Source organism: Typha angustifolia, chromosome 9, assembly GCF_048772165.1.
Source record: "Typha angustifolia cultivar Huaian chromosome 9, ASM4877216v1, whole genome shotgun sequence".
In the NCBI taxonomy this organism is placed as follows: domain Eukaryota; kingdom Viridiplantae; phylum Streptophyta; class Magnoliopsida; order Poales; family Typhaceae; genus Typha; species Typha angustifolia.
Window position 1 is genome coordinate 6,476,081 of NC_133247.1, and position 14,998 is coordinate 6,491,078.

The window sequence follows — 14,998 nt, forward strand, 5'->3', positions numbered from 1 at the left end:
GCCCTAGAAGATGATTTAATATATGCTATCAATAAATAAATACGAAAAATAAAGCAAGAAAAGATAATCACAGACATAAAAATTACATGGAAAAAAACCAAACTAGATAATCTAAACACGGATTGAATCTAATTACTAGTACTTCTAATAGTTACAAGAAGCATAGAGATCACGGCCGATCTGTAGGACTAAATCAGTAAACCCTTACTGGCTAGACTGTACGATACATTGCTTCCAGTGATAGATTTCTAAACCTTAGTAATCTTTAAGGTTGCTCTTTCAGTCTTAGTGACCCTCGAGATGTAGTTCTTTCAGATAGAATGTAGATGCATTGAGTTAAAAGCGATACAGTAGGTTCCATCTAAAGCCGGTAGGTAATCTCCAATAGCAACTAAAAAATTATCGAAAGAGATGATAGACTTCTTGGGGTTAGATTGAAATCTCTTAAATACCTCTTAGAAATAAGGTAGAAAGATCTCTAAATATATTTCACGAAATCCTATAACTAGATAATGATTTACGATAGTGTTTGAATGTGGTTGATTCGTGTTCGAATACGATGACTTAAAATCTAAAATTTCTAACCCGTTTCATATGTATTTGAACATCATTGCAAATGCCTACAACTCTCAAAATATGATCTCTACATTTGAGAATGTTCTTAGCGTGTTCGAACACCTTACAAATGCCCTGTGAATGTGTTCTGAACAGATTCAAGAAAACTTGTCTTTCACTTTATTTCTTTTCACTTTTTGCTTTGATTTTCTTTGTCAACCCTCGTGACAACTTGTGCATATGCCTTTAGATATTTTTACATATTTTTTATATTTTAAGTTTAATATTTTAAAATATATTGTCAATTATGTAAACATTACAATAGCTATTGTTGTAACGGTGGTGATAATAGTTGGTTGGTAGCAGTGGTCTGAGGAGAGGGGTAATATGGGTAATACAAATTTCCACTGGCACAAAGATGCTAATATTGAAAATCTAGAGACAATGTAGCCAAATAAAGAATTCAACCGACACATTGTCGCAGAAAACCCAAAATAGAACAAGCCACGGAAAAAAGAAATTCAAGGATATAAATCAAATATCAACTCAACTGTTCCTACTCTGAGGCTCTAATGGATTGCAAGCGAAGTGACTCCATCTCTTCCGTCGAAGTTCACGTTAGCGACAATCCTCCTCCACCTGTGGGTTCGTGGAGAACAAAGATTGACGAAGACAGCGAAGCAAGCGTGGAGTATGAGATAATAGATGCCAATTTCCAATCTTCGAGTATAAGCACAGAAGAAATATCAGAGGAATGCTTAAAAAGAGTGAAGGAGAAAGTAGAACAGAAGGATCTTGAATCTGGGACTGATACGGTTGCTTTGAAGCTAGCACGGGCTCTCCATCCTGGACGAGGCCCTAACATATTTAAGCTCAACAGCAAAGGACATGATAAAGAGCTGCATCAAGTGAGGGCGGTGGCCATCGGACCATACCACCGCGGCAACAATGATCGAATCATCACGGATGATTACAAATGGCAGTTTGTAAGATATATGGTGCAATGCTACGAACTCAACACTGAAGAGTATTTGAGGTTCATGAAGTCGATGGAACCTCTGGCCCGTGGCTACTACTCTGACGGGGCATCCGAAATGGACAGCGAAAGCTTTCTAGAGATGTTGCTGGTGGATAGCTGTTTCATATTATTCGTGATTAACAAGCTGCGTCAGAGTAACGGACCAGGATACGTGGCACATGAGTTTATGCGCTTGTCTATGGATGTAAGTTCAAATGCAAAGCTAATCAAGATCGACTTGCTTAGGCTAGAAAACCAGATTCCTTTCTTTGCAATCAAGAGAATAATAGCAGATAGCACCAATGCTGAGAACTTCATTCAAGGCTCAATCGAAAAAATTGCACTCTCGTTCTTCGATGATCTTTATCCTCAGCGGAACCGGGACATCCAAAATCGTTGCTTTCCACGGTTCCATCACCTGTTAGAGCTTTTCCACTGGTCTCGCGTTCCAAACGGGAAGTATAAACTGCAAAATTCATCGCTAATAGCTATGAAAAAGGAGCCGACGTTACATATTCCTAGCGCAACTGAACTACAAGAGTCTGCGACGGAGTTCAGAAAGAAGGGATCTGGTAGCTTTCTTGATATTACGTTCAAACATGGAGCATTTAACATATGGGCTGCAATGGAGATCCCAACTCTGCATATCCATGACTACAGCAGTTCTATCTTCCATAACCTTATCGCCTTTGAGAACAATTATCTAAACTGTGGACTCTGTGTCACGGCCTACTCCGCGTGTATGGCACGTATTCTGCAGAGCGAAAAGGATGCGAAGCTGCTCCGCAGAAGGGGAATTTTGGCAAAGACACAGAAAACAGACATCGAAGTGGTTCGTTTCTTTGAGGGTTTGAGTGATGAGATTGAAGGTGCTCACATGCCGGATGATCTATTTTCCTTGTACTCGACAGTGATGGGCCACCATGAAAACCAGCTTAGTAAATATTATGGCGAGTTCAAGCTTCACTACTGCCTCAATCCATGGATAACAGTCTCGGTAATCGGTGCAACTCTTCTCTTCATCCTCACCCTCATGCAAACAATATATACTATGCTCGGCTATTATGCTCCAATCCATGGATAACCAACCCTAAATAGTTGTTGTTAAAGTGCTGTCAGGAGTGATTATTTATTGTTGTTGCAATTCATATGCTCATGTAAGGTATGCTTGATGTTCTACACTGCACTGCATGTCGTTTGATTTCTTCTCTTATTATCAATAAGGTCTGCTTTGAAGACGGTGAAATCCAAATGCATTAACAGTTGATGTGTGAAGTGTTTTCTCTATCGGGTTTTTACATGTTTCATCTTTCTATATATATATTTATCAAGTCTTCTGTTCTCTTTTTTTTCTTTTTTTCTTTTTAGTATTTTTGGGAAGTCTCTACACACCTAAATTTTGAGATTCCAACAAAACTTAAGAACTATTTGCAATTCCACCTTTTTCTTTCCCACATTACCACATTGCCACATTCCAATGTTACATACATTTAACCTGACACTATAACCGCAAGAAATAGAACACAATCATTCTATCCTTCTCAAATACAGAATTTTCATATATAATACATAAAAATTAAAATGCCATCTTTCTTTTTCCCTGAGAGATATAGAATATGCTAACAGCACTGTGAGCTGGTAGCCACATCGGGGTGGTGATGAGATGAACAGCTAGAGAACTACAGGCAAACACTTGGGTTTTCAGAACTCTAAGACCAACAGGGTCTCCCTATGTTAGCAAGTGTCAAAATAATAGGGCAGCTGGAGTTCAACTTGAGCTCGGCTCAAAATTAAATTTGTCAATTCTAAAAGAAAAAGAAAAATACCTAGGCTCAAAATTAATTTCTGAGTGTAGCTTTGAGCAGACTAGGTACGTTCTGAAAAGAATTAAGTCTGTAGCAATTCAATATTCATTCATTTCTCATCATTCTGGATCACAGAAACCATGGATCTATATAATGGATTCAATGAGAAATTCGTTCCAACTAAAAACACCATTACAATACCATCAGTAAGGCTCCTGAATTGAATTTTATCTCTGCACTGCTGAACATTTAAACATAAGAATGAAAAATAATATGAAGAAATAAAGTGATCTAAACATCAATAATCCAAAGGATTTCAACATTAGGACTTCATGGAAGTCGAACATGCACAAGTTTGACCAAAAACGATACCTATTTCACTGGATTAAAGTACCATATCAAGAACACATTGAAAAGGGCATGTGCGTTTGCAGAATATTACTATTCTAAATGACTTGAAATTTCACCAACTGGAGAAGATGAGAGAATCAACCTCACCTGGAACAGATGGTTTCCACACTCTGCATTGGCTGCATACCAAAATTAGGAGCTATTCACCGTACTAAGCTGCAGAAATTGGAATAAACAATAATTAAAATTTTGAAAATTCAAAAAATATTTAGCTATTTGAAGCCAAAATAGGTAAATTATATGATTTGTTCCGCATGATTTCAGCTAACCCTTGGATCTTTGTACTCCCCAGCTTGCTCATATACCAAAACTGTAGGCCATTTTAGACCAGATAGTTGTTCAACCTACTGCTTCTCAGTCGTAGGCAAAGAGTTCCTCGTAGGGAGTGCTGAGAGACGTGGACGCAAGAGAAGATACAATGCTGGCCCTAAAAAGGGAATCACTGCCATTGGTAGAAGCCAAGACCCTTTCTTGAGCCTGCATGAAATCATCGTCATTCTTTTCTTCTTTTTTTTAATTTTCCATTTTGTAAAGGATCTATTAGGGCATGTTTCATAAAGAAATATGCGTATAGAATATTCACCATCTCCTTGCAGTCATATCGTTATATACCCAAAAAGGAGAGAAGGCCGAGAGTAGAGAAAAATCAATGGATGTCACATGAATCTGCATTCAGAGAGAAAGAGGTGACCTAGCAATATGAAACAAACAAAAGCTCTATATAATTTTGGTACAATTCATGGTGGAACATTGTAATATCTTGACTAGTTGAGGAGGCTAACAAAACTATTTTCGAGAGGTGGATCCCAAGACATTTGCAGTATGAAAGAAGGTTTACTGGATATCAGTGCACTTACAAATTTGCTTTCTCTGAAATATTGGTAGAACTCCTTCCAGACATCACCACCAGCTAAAATAGCATATGTAATTAGTCCCACACCTGCAGCAAATGTAATCTGGTCCGGAATGGAGTTATTTCCAGTCAATCAGCAGAAGAACTGGTCAATTATCATCTTGTATCCTAATTTTGTTTTACTTTCTGATATTTCTTTTTTTTTATTTAAGAAATGTGGATGGTATACATTATGAGCTTAAGTCTAACATATGAAATGAATTTAAGGCACAATTCACATATAAATACAATCAAGTATTTGTCAAATAAAATAGCATGTCAATATCTTAACCAAAAAGAACAAACCATCTTGGGCGATTAAAACTATTGTCTATGCAGATTCTCTGTCCAAGTTTCCTAGTGTTAGGATCACTGGTATTTTCTAAGAGACCGATAAAGTTGAAGATTGGCTCACAAAATTTGGTAGAATTAGTCATTTTGGATGCACAAGGGAAAATTCCACAGCAGAACTAGTGCTTCCGATTTTGGAGTAGGATGTCTCCAGCTCATTTCATAGCCGCAATGTTAAATTAGTAAAAAAGAACTTTTTTCCTTCTTGTTAGAAAACCATCTTCAAGATAATTATATAAAAGCTCATCCAATTGGTCATGTAAATCAACATCCACCTATCACAGTAGAAAAATAGCAATGTCCAAAACCACCTCTATTAGAAACAACCTCTTCAGAAATGAAGGTAATATTGCAGACAATTACATTTCCCTCTTCAGAAATGAAGGTAATATTGCAGACAATTACATTTCCCTCCTCAGACCCTGCAAAGGCAGGCCTCATGCATGGGATGCCCTCAAACCATCTCTAAACAATTATTTTCAAAGTAATGACTTCAAGGCAACGGTTAAAGATGCAACATTACTTGAAGGTTAGGTTGATTGTTCTTTTTTTCTTGGAATACATTCTCTGTTAAGGATGATGCCCTCTACATCTGAATTTGCATAAAGCATATTACGCATGCACATTAAGTCATAAGCTTTACCAAGAAAAATATGTGCTTCTTAACTACTTGGAATCTTACCCCAGCAGTTATTCTTGATTCAAGAAAATTCAAAGGCCACTGAGTGACTTCATCTTCTCCAACAGCTGATGGAGGTGGCTTCCAAAGAACAAAGTATGGAATAAGACCATATGCACCACCAATGATAGACAGAACTAGGAATGGCCAGACAGGAATCTTGCTTCTTGAACTACAGGACCAAATTTGAACACATTAAATCTACTTAAGATGGGATAGACAGAAAAGAATGTTAACATGGACTTCTAATGATTAGCATTCTATCAAAAAGTAAATAGCTGTGCTTAATTGGACTAACAAGCTAAACTTGTGAACGCATAACATAAAAACAACAGCAATACACTCGGGAACATCATTTCTCTTTCAATACTAGTCAAAGTGCATGTACACTATATTCTATCATGATAGCTTGTCATCCATTAATGAAATAATACAGCACTATCTGCATTTTAAGTGCTTGAGCTCTGATTTTGGAACTCTTAAGGTTGTGTTCACATGTAGAATAGAGTAAGGTTCGTCGGATCAGCCGATCCCGATCCGGATCGGCCTGTTTTAGTTAAATCGGATCAGATCCATAATGGATCTGACCCAGATCCGACCCAGGGACATCAATTATTGATTTCCCTAAGCCAAGCCAGACAACGTTACATTTTTTTGACTTTACCTTATTTTTTTCTCACTCTCTCTCTCTCTCTCTCTCTCTCTCTTTCTCTCTCTCTCTCTCTCTCTCTCTCTCTTTCTCTCTCTCTCTCTCTCTCTCTTTCTCTCTCTCTCTCATTTCTTCAAACTCTCACTCTATCTAAATTCTAACGGAAAGATCTAGCTCCGACTTTACCTTATTAAATTTTTTTCTCTCAGTTTTTTAATTTCTTTTCCTCACTCTCTCTCTTTTTTCTTCTATCTTTCTTCTTCTCCTCCTAAGTATCTTCAGACAAAAGATCCACATATTGATTATTATTTATCTCGAAGAAAACAAAATCCATTTGATATGAATGGTATGATGCAATCACTCTTTAGAGCACTAGACCCTAGACACCATTATTTACAAACTTATGGTGATTATGATGAAGATGATTACAGGAATTTATGAGAGCCAGATTGATATTCATCGAAGTTTTGACTTTTGAGTAAGTTAGTACTTTTATTTAATTTTTAAGGCTCATGTGTGAATAATTATTATTTTCATTTTTTTTTGTCATGTTTTCTAAATTTTTTAAATTTTTCCTGCATTTTTAAAAAATATTTAGAATTTTTTGTAATTAAAAAAAATCCGATCCAATCCGAACAACCGATCCAGCCAATACGTATCATTTTTCCGGAAAGCCGATCCCGATTTTTCGAACCTTGGAATAGAGTGAAATAAGAATAGCAAAGTCTAACTTGTTATTATTAAAATGAGGAATTTCTTTTAGAAATAGCTATTTCTATGTTTACTTATATTCTGAAATAAGGGTGTAATGATTATGTTTGATATAATATAAAGAGAAGGTAAAGAAAAAAAAAATTACTAAAATACCCTTCGATTTGATATAAAGTAAATTGATGGAATAGATGGTAAATAAAATATTTTATATATACAATGCATGCAATATATGCAATACATACAATACATATGTAGGACGATACTTATGCAATGCTATGTTTATGTATGCAATGTTATGTTTGTGTATACAATGCAATTAACTCGATGTGCACAATTAGGTCAATAGGTATGCAATATAGATGTAGGGTGACATTTTTGCAATGCTATACTTATATATGCAATGCAGTTTGCTCAGTATGCACAGCTAGGCCGATATGTACATGTAAGGCAGTACTTATGGAATACTATATCTACGTATGCAATGCTATCAGCATAGCTAGGCCGATGGGTATGCAATACAACATGTAAAGCGGTACTTATGCAATGTTATATTTATGCATGAAATACAGTTAGCTTTATATGCACAGCCAATAGGTATGCAATACACATGTAGGGTGATATTTATGCAATTAGCTCGATATGCATAACTAGGCCGATATGTATACAATACACATGTAAGACGGTATTTATACAATGCTATATTTACGTATGCAATATAGTTAACTCAGTATGCACAGCTAGGCCGATAGATATGCAATACACATACAGGGCAGTACTTATGTAATGTTATGGTACTTTTCATACCATATATATTTTTTTTCTAAATATGATTATATTTTATAGTCAAAAAGAACAAATTTTATTGTAAATGGAAAATATTTTTTTTTATTTTAGCTTAAAACATGAGATTACAAATAATATTATATTATTTTTTCAAAAATTTCTTAGATTATTATTTAAAGAAAGAATATTTAATTAGGTTAATGCATAGTTTAAATAGTAAATATATTAGTTTATCTTTGAGTAAATATTTAATTTGATAAAATATTAGTTTATTAGTATTATTTTTTGATATTATTAGAATATACACAAATTATTTAAATAATAAGGTAATTTATAGAAAAATATCAATTAAATACTATATTATTAAAAAAATTATAAAATTTATCTTTACATTTATTTATATACAACTAAAATAATATTTAATAATAATAATAATACTTTTTTTAAAGGGGTTATTTTAATGAAATATTAAATTATTAAGATTCATGTTGTTTAAGTTGATTATTTATTTAGTGCAAAATAAAAAAATGATAAGAAAATAGTGATAAATTATGATAAAATGTTAATAAGAAGTTTGAGAGAGAGAGGACAAAGAAGTAATAAATTACGATAAAATGTTTGAAATAGATAAAAGATGAGGGATAAATTATAATAAGATATTTAAAAGAGGTATAGTCAAATCAAGGAGAAATTGGTAATTGGGTTAGCGTATGGTATAAGATATAATTTTGATAAATAATGTTTATATTCTAGAATATGGTTCTTATGATGTTTAGTTGTTATTTTGGAATAAAATATTGTATTCTGAAATAAAAAATTTTATTATTCCTGAAGTGAACAGGCTATAAGAATGATGAAAAGGAACGATGAAAAGGACAAGTTCTTTTATAACTGACATTGGACACACCTTCTAATCTATTATTTTATATGTAGTAGCATCACTTTGGCACTTTTCCTAGCTACAAAAGTAGGATATAGATATGATGTTGAAAGGAAAAAATACATATGGCAGGTTACATAATACAATCAAAAGTATGATTAAATCATAGTATACAGATGGATCTCCCGAATAAATCGTAGTTTCAAGAAAATCGTAGTTCGAAAACACATATACATAATTACATATACGATTAAATCATAGTATAAAGATGTGCTTTAACAAGACAGCACTATCCAAAATTTCCCTCCGAATCAAATGGACCTCACGAGTCTTAGTCAAAAAAGATGACTCGTTCATGAGCTGAATGTACCAAATTAGATCACTCCTTTGAATCGATGGTACTAATTCCCAAAAAAATTGATATATGGTTGAGATAAAAGCCATCAGGAAAGACTAACTTCAACCCTATCGAAAGGATTCTTGATTTAATTCCAATCGGTGAAACATGTTAAAACGATTGGACTCAAGGAAGATGACTCTGATTCAGTAGAATTTGAAACGATTGAGCCTAATCGAACCAATGCGAGGCAATATGACTCCTTTGTTTCCGTTTGAATAAAATCAATTTTCATATGCTTAAAAGTACCCTCAAACATTGGACGCTGCATTTTATGTTTCTTTCCTATTTTTCTTTCTTTCCCTTTTGTTGCTATTTTTTCCTTCCTTCACTCCACCCATTTTTAGTTTTTCTTTTAGCATCCTTATGCTCACATTTGTTGCAAAGGTGGCTATTAACCTCATTTATAGGAGAATGCCTACCGTCACTGTTGCAGAGGTGATGAGAATGATGAACACAAGTATTTACTAAATGCATCCAGAATTCAATTTTGTTATTACTTATTAATAATTCTATTTTTTGTATTATCTTGTTACTATCTCATATGAGTAATCTAAATTTTCTTATCTTTATTTTTCTTAACTTCGAAGATCTTTTATATTTTATATTATTTTTAAGAATTTAAATAATTAAAAAATGGTCCAAAACTAAAGCAGTTGATACTGTTGATACATATCATTTTCTCTGACAATCAATAATGATACATTCTTTGTTATACAAACAACCTCTCCAATAGCTGAGCTAATGTTGCATACAACCATATATCTTGCCCCTCTCACAACCTACCTTAGAGGTAGGGATTTGGTGTGGACAAAACGGTGCAGCTGGGACTAGGCACGTAATTTGATGCTTGCCAGCACATTAATCGTGTTCATCTAACAATCTTAGTCGCACTGGAAATCATATCTAAAGGATTGTAAGATTAGAATGGGCATAATCAAGATTGTCGAATGTGCGTGATCGATGCATTAGCATGCATCCAATAACATGCCTAGGGCAACCCAAATGGGATTGTCGGCATCGAGTCCCAATTCCCACATTAGTGGGGCATGTGTGCATCGGGACACCCTCAATCATAAAGAAGGTACTATACTACTATTCACAATAAAATGATAAATACATTGCTAAGTAGGAATTTATAGTTTACACTTTACCCTACATATTGTTCTTATTATCATTAGCACCTTATCATATAGGTATTTATTTTCAACCCTTGTACTTTATTTTTATTGCCTCAAAAACACCACAAGTTAAATTTAACTAAATAGGTACTAACATAATAGGTAAAATTTCATCCTTATTGTAAATAAAAATTTAAAATACCTATGCTAACCATCTTCTAACCCAAAGACGGGTGTCATATTGCAACTTTTCCCTTCTCCCCTCCTTTGAAAGTACAGGTATATAGTCATAGCATGTATAATTAAATTGTCATCTATATGGTAACTCTAGGTTAGGCAGACTACTGATAGGGTATTCTCTAAGCAAGAAAAAGAATGTAGGGGCCAAATGATAAATACTCATATGGTAAGGCATTAATGATAATAAGAACAAATGTAGGGAGTGATTAGAAACAATTACAAAGTTTAGCTACCTTTCAAACAGGAAAGACTTTTAGGCTTCTAATACGCATCCTCCACTCACTGTTAACCGACCGCTTCTTGTTAAGCCAAAATGTTATGACTTTCTATTGTATAAGGATATGATGTATTATGTGTTTTCTGGATTGCAAATCTGAGAAAATCTAAAAGTCTAAACAAGAGGGAAGTTCATAAATATTCATAACCTGAGCAAGTGAGGCCTAAAGTTGAAACAAAGTAATATTGAAGCAATAAAGCTCACTTCCAAGACTCGTAGAGCATAAGCACAAGATACAAAGCAAAGCATCTGAGTTATCAAAACAATGAGCATCAACAAAAAAAGTAACACTGATGAAGAAAATTAGATGTCATATTATACTATAATTGTCAGAAAAATAAGATATTTGAACATCTCAGAAAAATTGTATGCTTGCACCAATTGAGATGAACTAAAACAAGAGGGCACAAAAGCCAAGAAAGATATATCTATGTGTCCATGAATCAACAGATAAAATAAAGAGTAGATCTTAGTCTGACATAATTGCTATCAGCAAGCAGTTGGTTGATAATATTCCTAATCATATTTAAAGCAATAATAAATTCTACTGGTTTCAAATGTTTTGCAATAGTAGAAACACTATATTGAATGAATTGTCATTATTATCAACGAGGAGTATCATTAGGTCAAATTTAATGTCTTCTAACAAAAATTTACAAGATATTGCCCAACACATAATTATGAAGCAAAGGAACAAATTAGATACAAGGGAACATCTCATACTAGCTTGCAATTAGAATCATAAGTGAAGATAAGATTTCTGAATCCTTGCTTAGACCACTATAAAACTTATTAGTAAGCTAGCATAAGGTTTCACCTATGTAGACAAGAAGACGAGCACCTAAATATATATAAGAAAGAACGTGAAAACTTAGCATATTCAAGATCATGTGACACAAGGGATTACAAAGATAATGTGATTTTATCAAGATTTTCGATAAATAAACAAAGAAAAGAAAAGTTGAGATGAAATAGTTTGAGCTCCAATAATCACCTTCTACCGGTAGGAATTAGCAGCATGCTATACACTAAGGGCCATAGACCCATAATGTACCACAGAGCTACCAGCACTTCATTCATTCTGAAGCCGTCATCTCCTTTTAGATTCAGTAACTTTTGAAGAAAATACATATCTCTATACTGAAAATTTACCAAAAAAGAAACGAAAAGTTAAAAAAAAAGGTAAAACTCAATAAGGTGCTTCATTCTTGTCTAAATTCTTTCATGGTTAAGAATAAAATGAATCCAATCTTAATTCAAACTGGTCCAGTAACCTCTTATTTGATGTGGCCTAGCATGTTGCCACAATAGAAAGTCAAAGATTGAACAAGATGGTTGCAATTAACTGGGCTGGAAAAACTGAAAATAACTTTAAGACTTCTTATAGTGCTTTCTAAAAATTCTGTTGATTTAATTCGTCAGGCCTCCCATGAGCACAAAAGTGAAAAGCTAGTTTAGTCACATCATGATGTAGTACATAGAAACTTTCAAACTTTGTGTAATCTTATCCTGATTTCATAACCAACGAAACCTAGTAAATCGAAACATTCAAACTTTGTGTCATCTAATCTTGATTACTTAACTAATGAAACCTCATTGCCAAGAACTCTCAGTAAATCACATTACACATTGGGAGTTTCTTATTAGTTACCTTGGTGAGCTGAAACTCTACCTTTGAGGCTTTGACTACATAGAATGAAACAATCCAGTGGTTCTTTGGTTCTTACAGCACAGAACCTATCATGGTTTCAACTTTCAAGAACCTCAAAAACAGCATTTAAGAACCATCGAGTGACAACTGATTAGATACGCAAAAAGGAGTTCTAAAACAATTTTACAAACTACGCCAAGCTGACACCAATGTAAGTTTAATCAAATCAACTAGGTCCTATAAAAGATGTCTTCTTAGATTTTTTCTTTATAATTTTTAATTAGCAGGATAGGATTTATAACTTAAAATTTTTAAAGGGAATCACTTGATGTGAACGTAAACTTACTCCTTGCATCCAAGAGGTCATGATTTCTACAGAAAACTAAAAGAGAAAATGAATCTGATAGAAGAAGAGTAATGTCAGAAAATTTGATTGTAATTTTGTGTATTGAGTTCTACAAAATAATTGTGTATTTATAGCTAAATGAAGTTATTGTAATAATTGAAAAATATAAAAAAAATCCATCCTCACTAATATTAAGTTCTTAAGTTATTTTACACTAAATATGGGAGGACAACTCTAGTACAAAATATGGGACATTTCTATAATATGCTAGGGTCTAGGGATATAGAATATTCTCAAACTATTATAAGGATATTCTAACATAATATCTTGAGAATATTCAGATATCAATCATGGTTATATTTACCATAATCTAAAAGATCTTGATAGATTTACCGTATGTTCTAACAATTCCCCTCAAACTCAAGGTAGTACCGTGGTAATGAAGTAGCCATCTTGAGTTTGGAAACAATATTACGCAGTTGGCCAGGTGGATGTGACTTTGCAGAAAAGTTAGACAAGTTCATCTTCTAAGGAGATGGAGTCTAGCAAAATATCTTGATTATATATGGTAAATCTACTATAATCTTTTAGATTATGTAAACATTACCATGATTGATATAAGAATATTCTCAAAATATTGTTAAGAGAATATTCTTTATTCCTAGCGTATTATGGTAATATCCCTTATTTCATATCATTCATGTCCTCCCATATTTGGCATAAATCTGTTAGTATCAATTAGGATTGGTCTTTGTTGTATTTTTTTATTATTACAATGCCTCACTCAGCTATAAATAAGCCATTAATTTGTACATCCCAACACATAGATTAACTTTTCCACCATTACTCTTCTTCTATCAGTTTCTTTTCCTCTTTTTATACATTATTTAAAAGATTATGATAGCTTTACCATATATTCTAATAATATTCTCAAGATATCGTGCTAGAATATCCTTATAATATTCCAATACCAAACATGGTAGATTTACCATATATTCCAACAGTTTCAAATCTTAGAAACAGCTCCAGAAAATGAGGTAAGCCTGTGTACATCTTCCCTTCCCAGTTCTTGAAATTTTACCTTGTTCGAATAAGAGCCATTCTTTAGGTTCTTTGGACTTTGCTAACAATCTATATGACCTACAAGACCAATAACTTTTAAGCTTGCCCACTGTTGTTTGGTAAAATCACAATAAATGGCCTAGATATTAGAGAGAGAGAGAGAGAGAGAGAGAGAGAGAGAGAGAGAGAGAGAGAAAAGCAATTGAGTCACATTGCAGCATCACACATCAAGAATCTCCTTATTTTGATCTAACAATTACTTGAGAAAAAGAAGACCTTACCAAATTGATATCATATTTGGACGAAAACATACCGGAGTTTGATTTGGCGTGAGCTGGAAAACGTAGTACATGAGCCCTGCCCATAACCCGAAGAGCAGAATAGAAGTAGTCCAATCATCTCCGCTCCCACCACCATCTCCATTCCTCTCCACACTAACTCCTCCTTCCTCTTCCTGAATTGGGCCCTCAAAATCCTTACTCTCAACGGAATCCCTGCGGATTTGGAGGACACCCCTTGTCCCAGAGGAGAAGATTGGAGTTGTTAGGCTGAGAACTGTGATGGGGTTCAGGGTTTTAGGCTTGAGAGGGAATTGGGTTCTATGGATTAGGATTTGGGGCCTAGGAAGAGATGGGAGAGAAGGATAATTGCATGAGATAATCGGGTGGAATTTGGATAAGAGCATGGTGGATGGTGGAAGCTTGGAGTAGTGCAGTGTGAGGGGGAGAAGATGAGAGCTAAGACTTTGGTGGTGTTTTTTTTTTCTTTTTTTTTGAGTTGTCCCAAAAGTGAAAGGTTAGGATTGGGAACAAGGTTGGGCCTCCAACTAGATAATCCACGAGACCACGACTTTGTTGTTCCTCTTTTTTTGTGATTTTTTTTGGATCATTTGTGATAAAGAAAATAACAAATTAGCTTCTGATTTTGCATCACTGTCCCTTTTTTTAGGTAATTAAGGAATTCAATAATTATGGGCAAGCCCCAAAAAATTACATTGTGCTGCCGCTCTTGTAAAAGGTTACCAACTGCATTAAGACATAAGATAGAGGAGAGCTCAAGCATCCCTTAGCTAGTCTACAAAAAGGAGAAAGAGGTTAACCAAATCTACTTTGCTAGGTAATTAGCAGCAAAATTCCCTTCTCTAAGGGTGTGACTAATGTTAACTTG

The 14,998-nt window shown here is 34.1% G+C and overlaps 2 protein-coding genes across 2 annotated transcripts; one reads left to right on the forward strand and one right to left on the reverse strand.

Annotated features, from left to right (window-relative positions):
* The first annotated feature begins 1,127 nt into the window (after nt 1-1,127).
* LOC140766857 (UPF0481 protein At3g47200-like) lies at nt 1,128-2,657 on the forward strand. The gene has a single exon (XM_073106519.1). It carries the CDS (start codon nt 1,128-1,130, stop codon nt 2,655-2,657), a length of 1,530 nt encoding a protein of 509 aa, XP_072962620.1.
* An 810-nt stretch (nt 2,658-3,467) lies between these two features.
* Nucleotides 3,468-14,626, reverse strand: LOC140766692 (uncharacterized). Its single transcript, XM_073106242.1, has 7 exons — nt 14,145-14,626; nt 11,767-11,912; nt 5,715-5,883; nt 4,647-4,745; nt 4,373-4,455; nt 4,059-4,266; nt 3,468-3,945 (listed from the first exon to the last, which is right to left on the reverse strand). The coding sequence occupies exons 1-6, from the start codon at nt 14,514-14,516 to the stop codon at nt 4,134-4,136; spliced, it is 1,002 nt and encodes a 333-aa protein (XP_072962343.1). The 5' UTR covers nt 14,517-14,626; the 3' UTR covers nt 3,468-3,945; nt 4,059-4,133.
* Nucleotides 14,627-14,998: the final 372 nt, after the last annotated feature.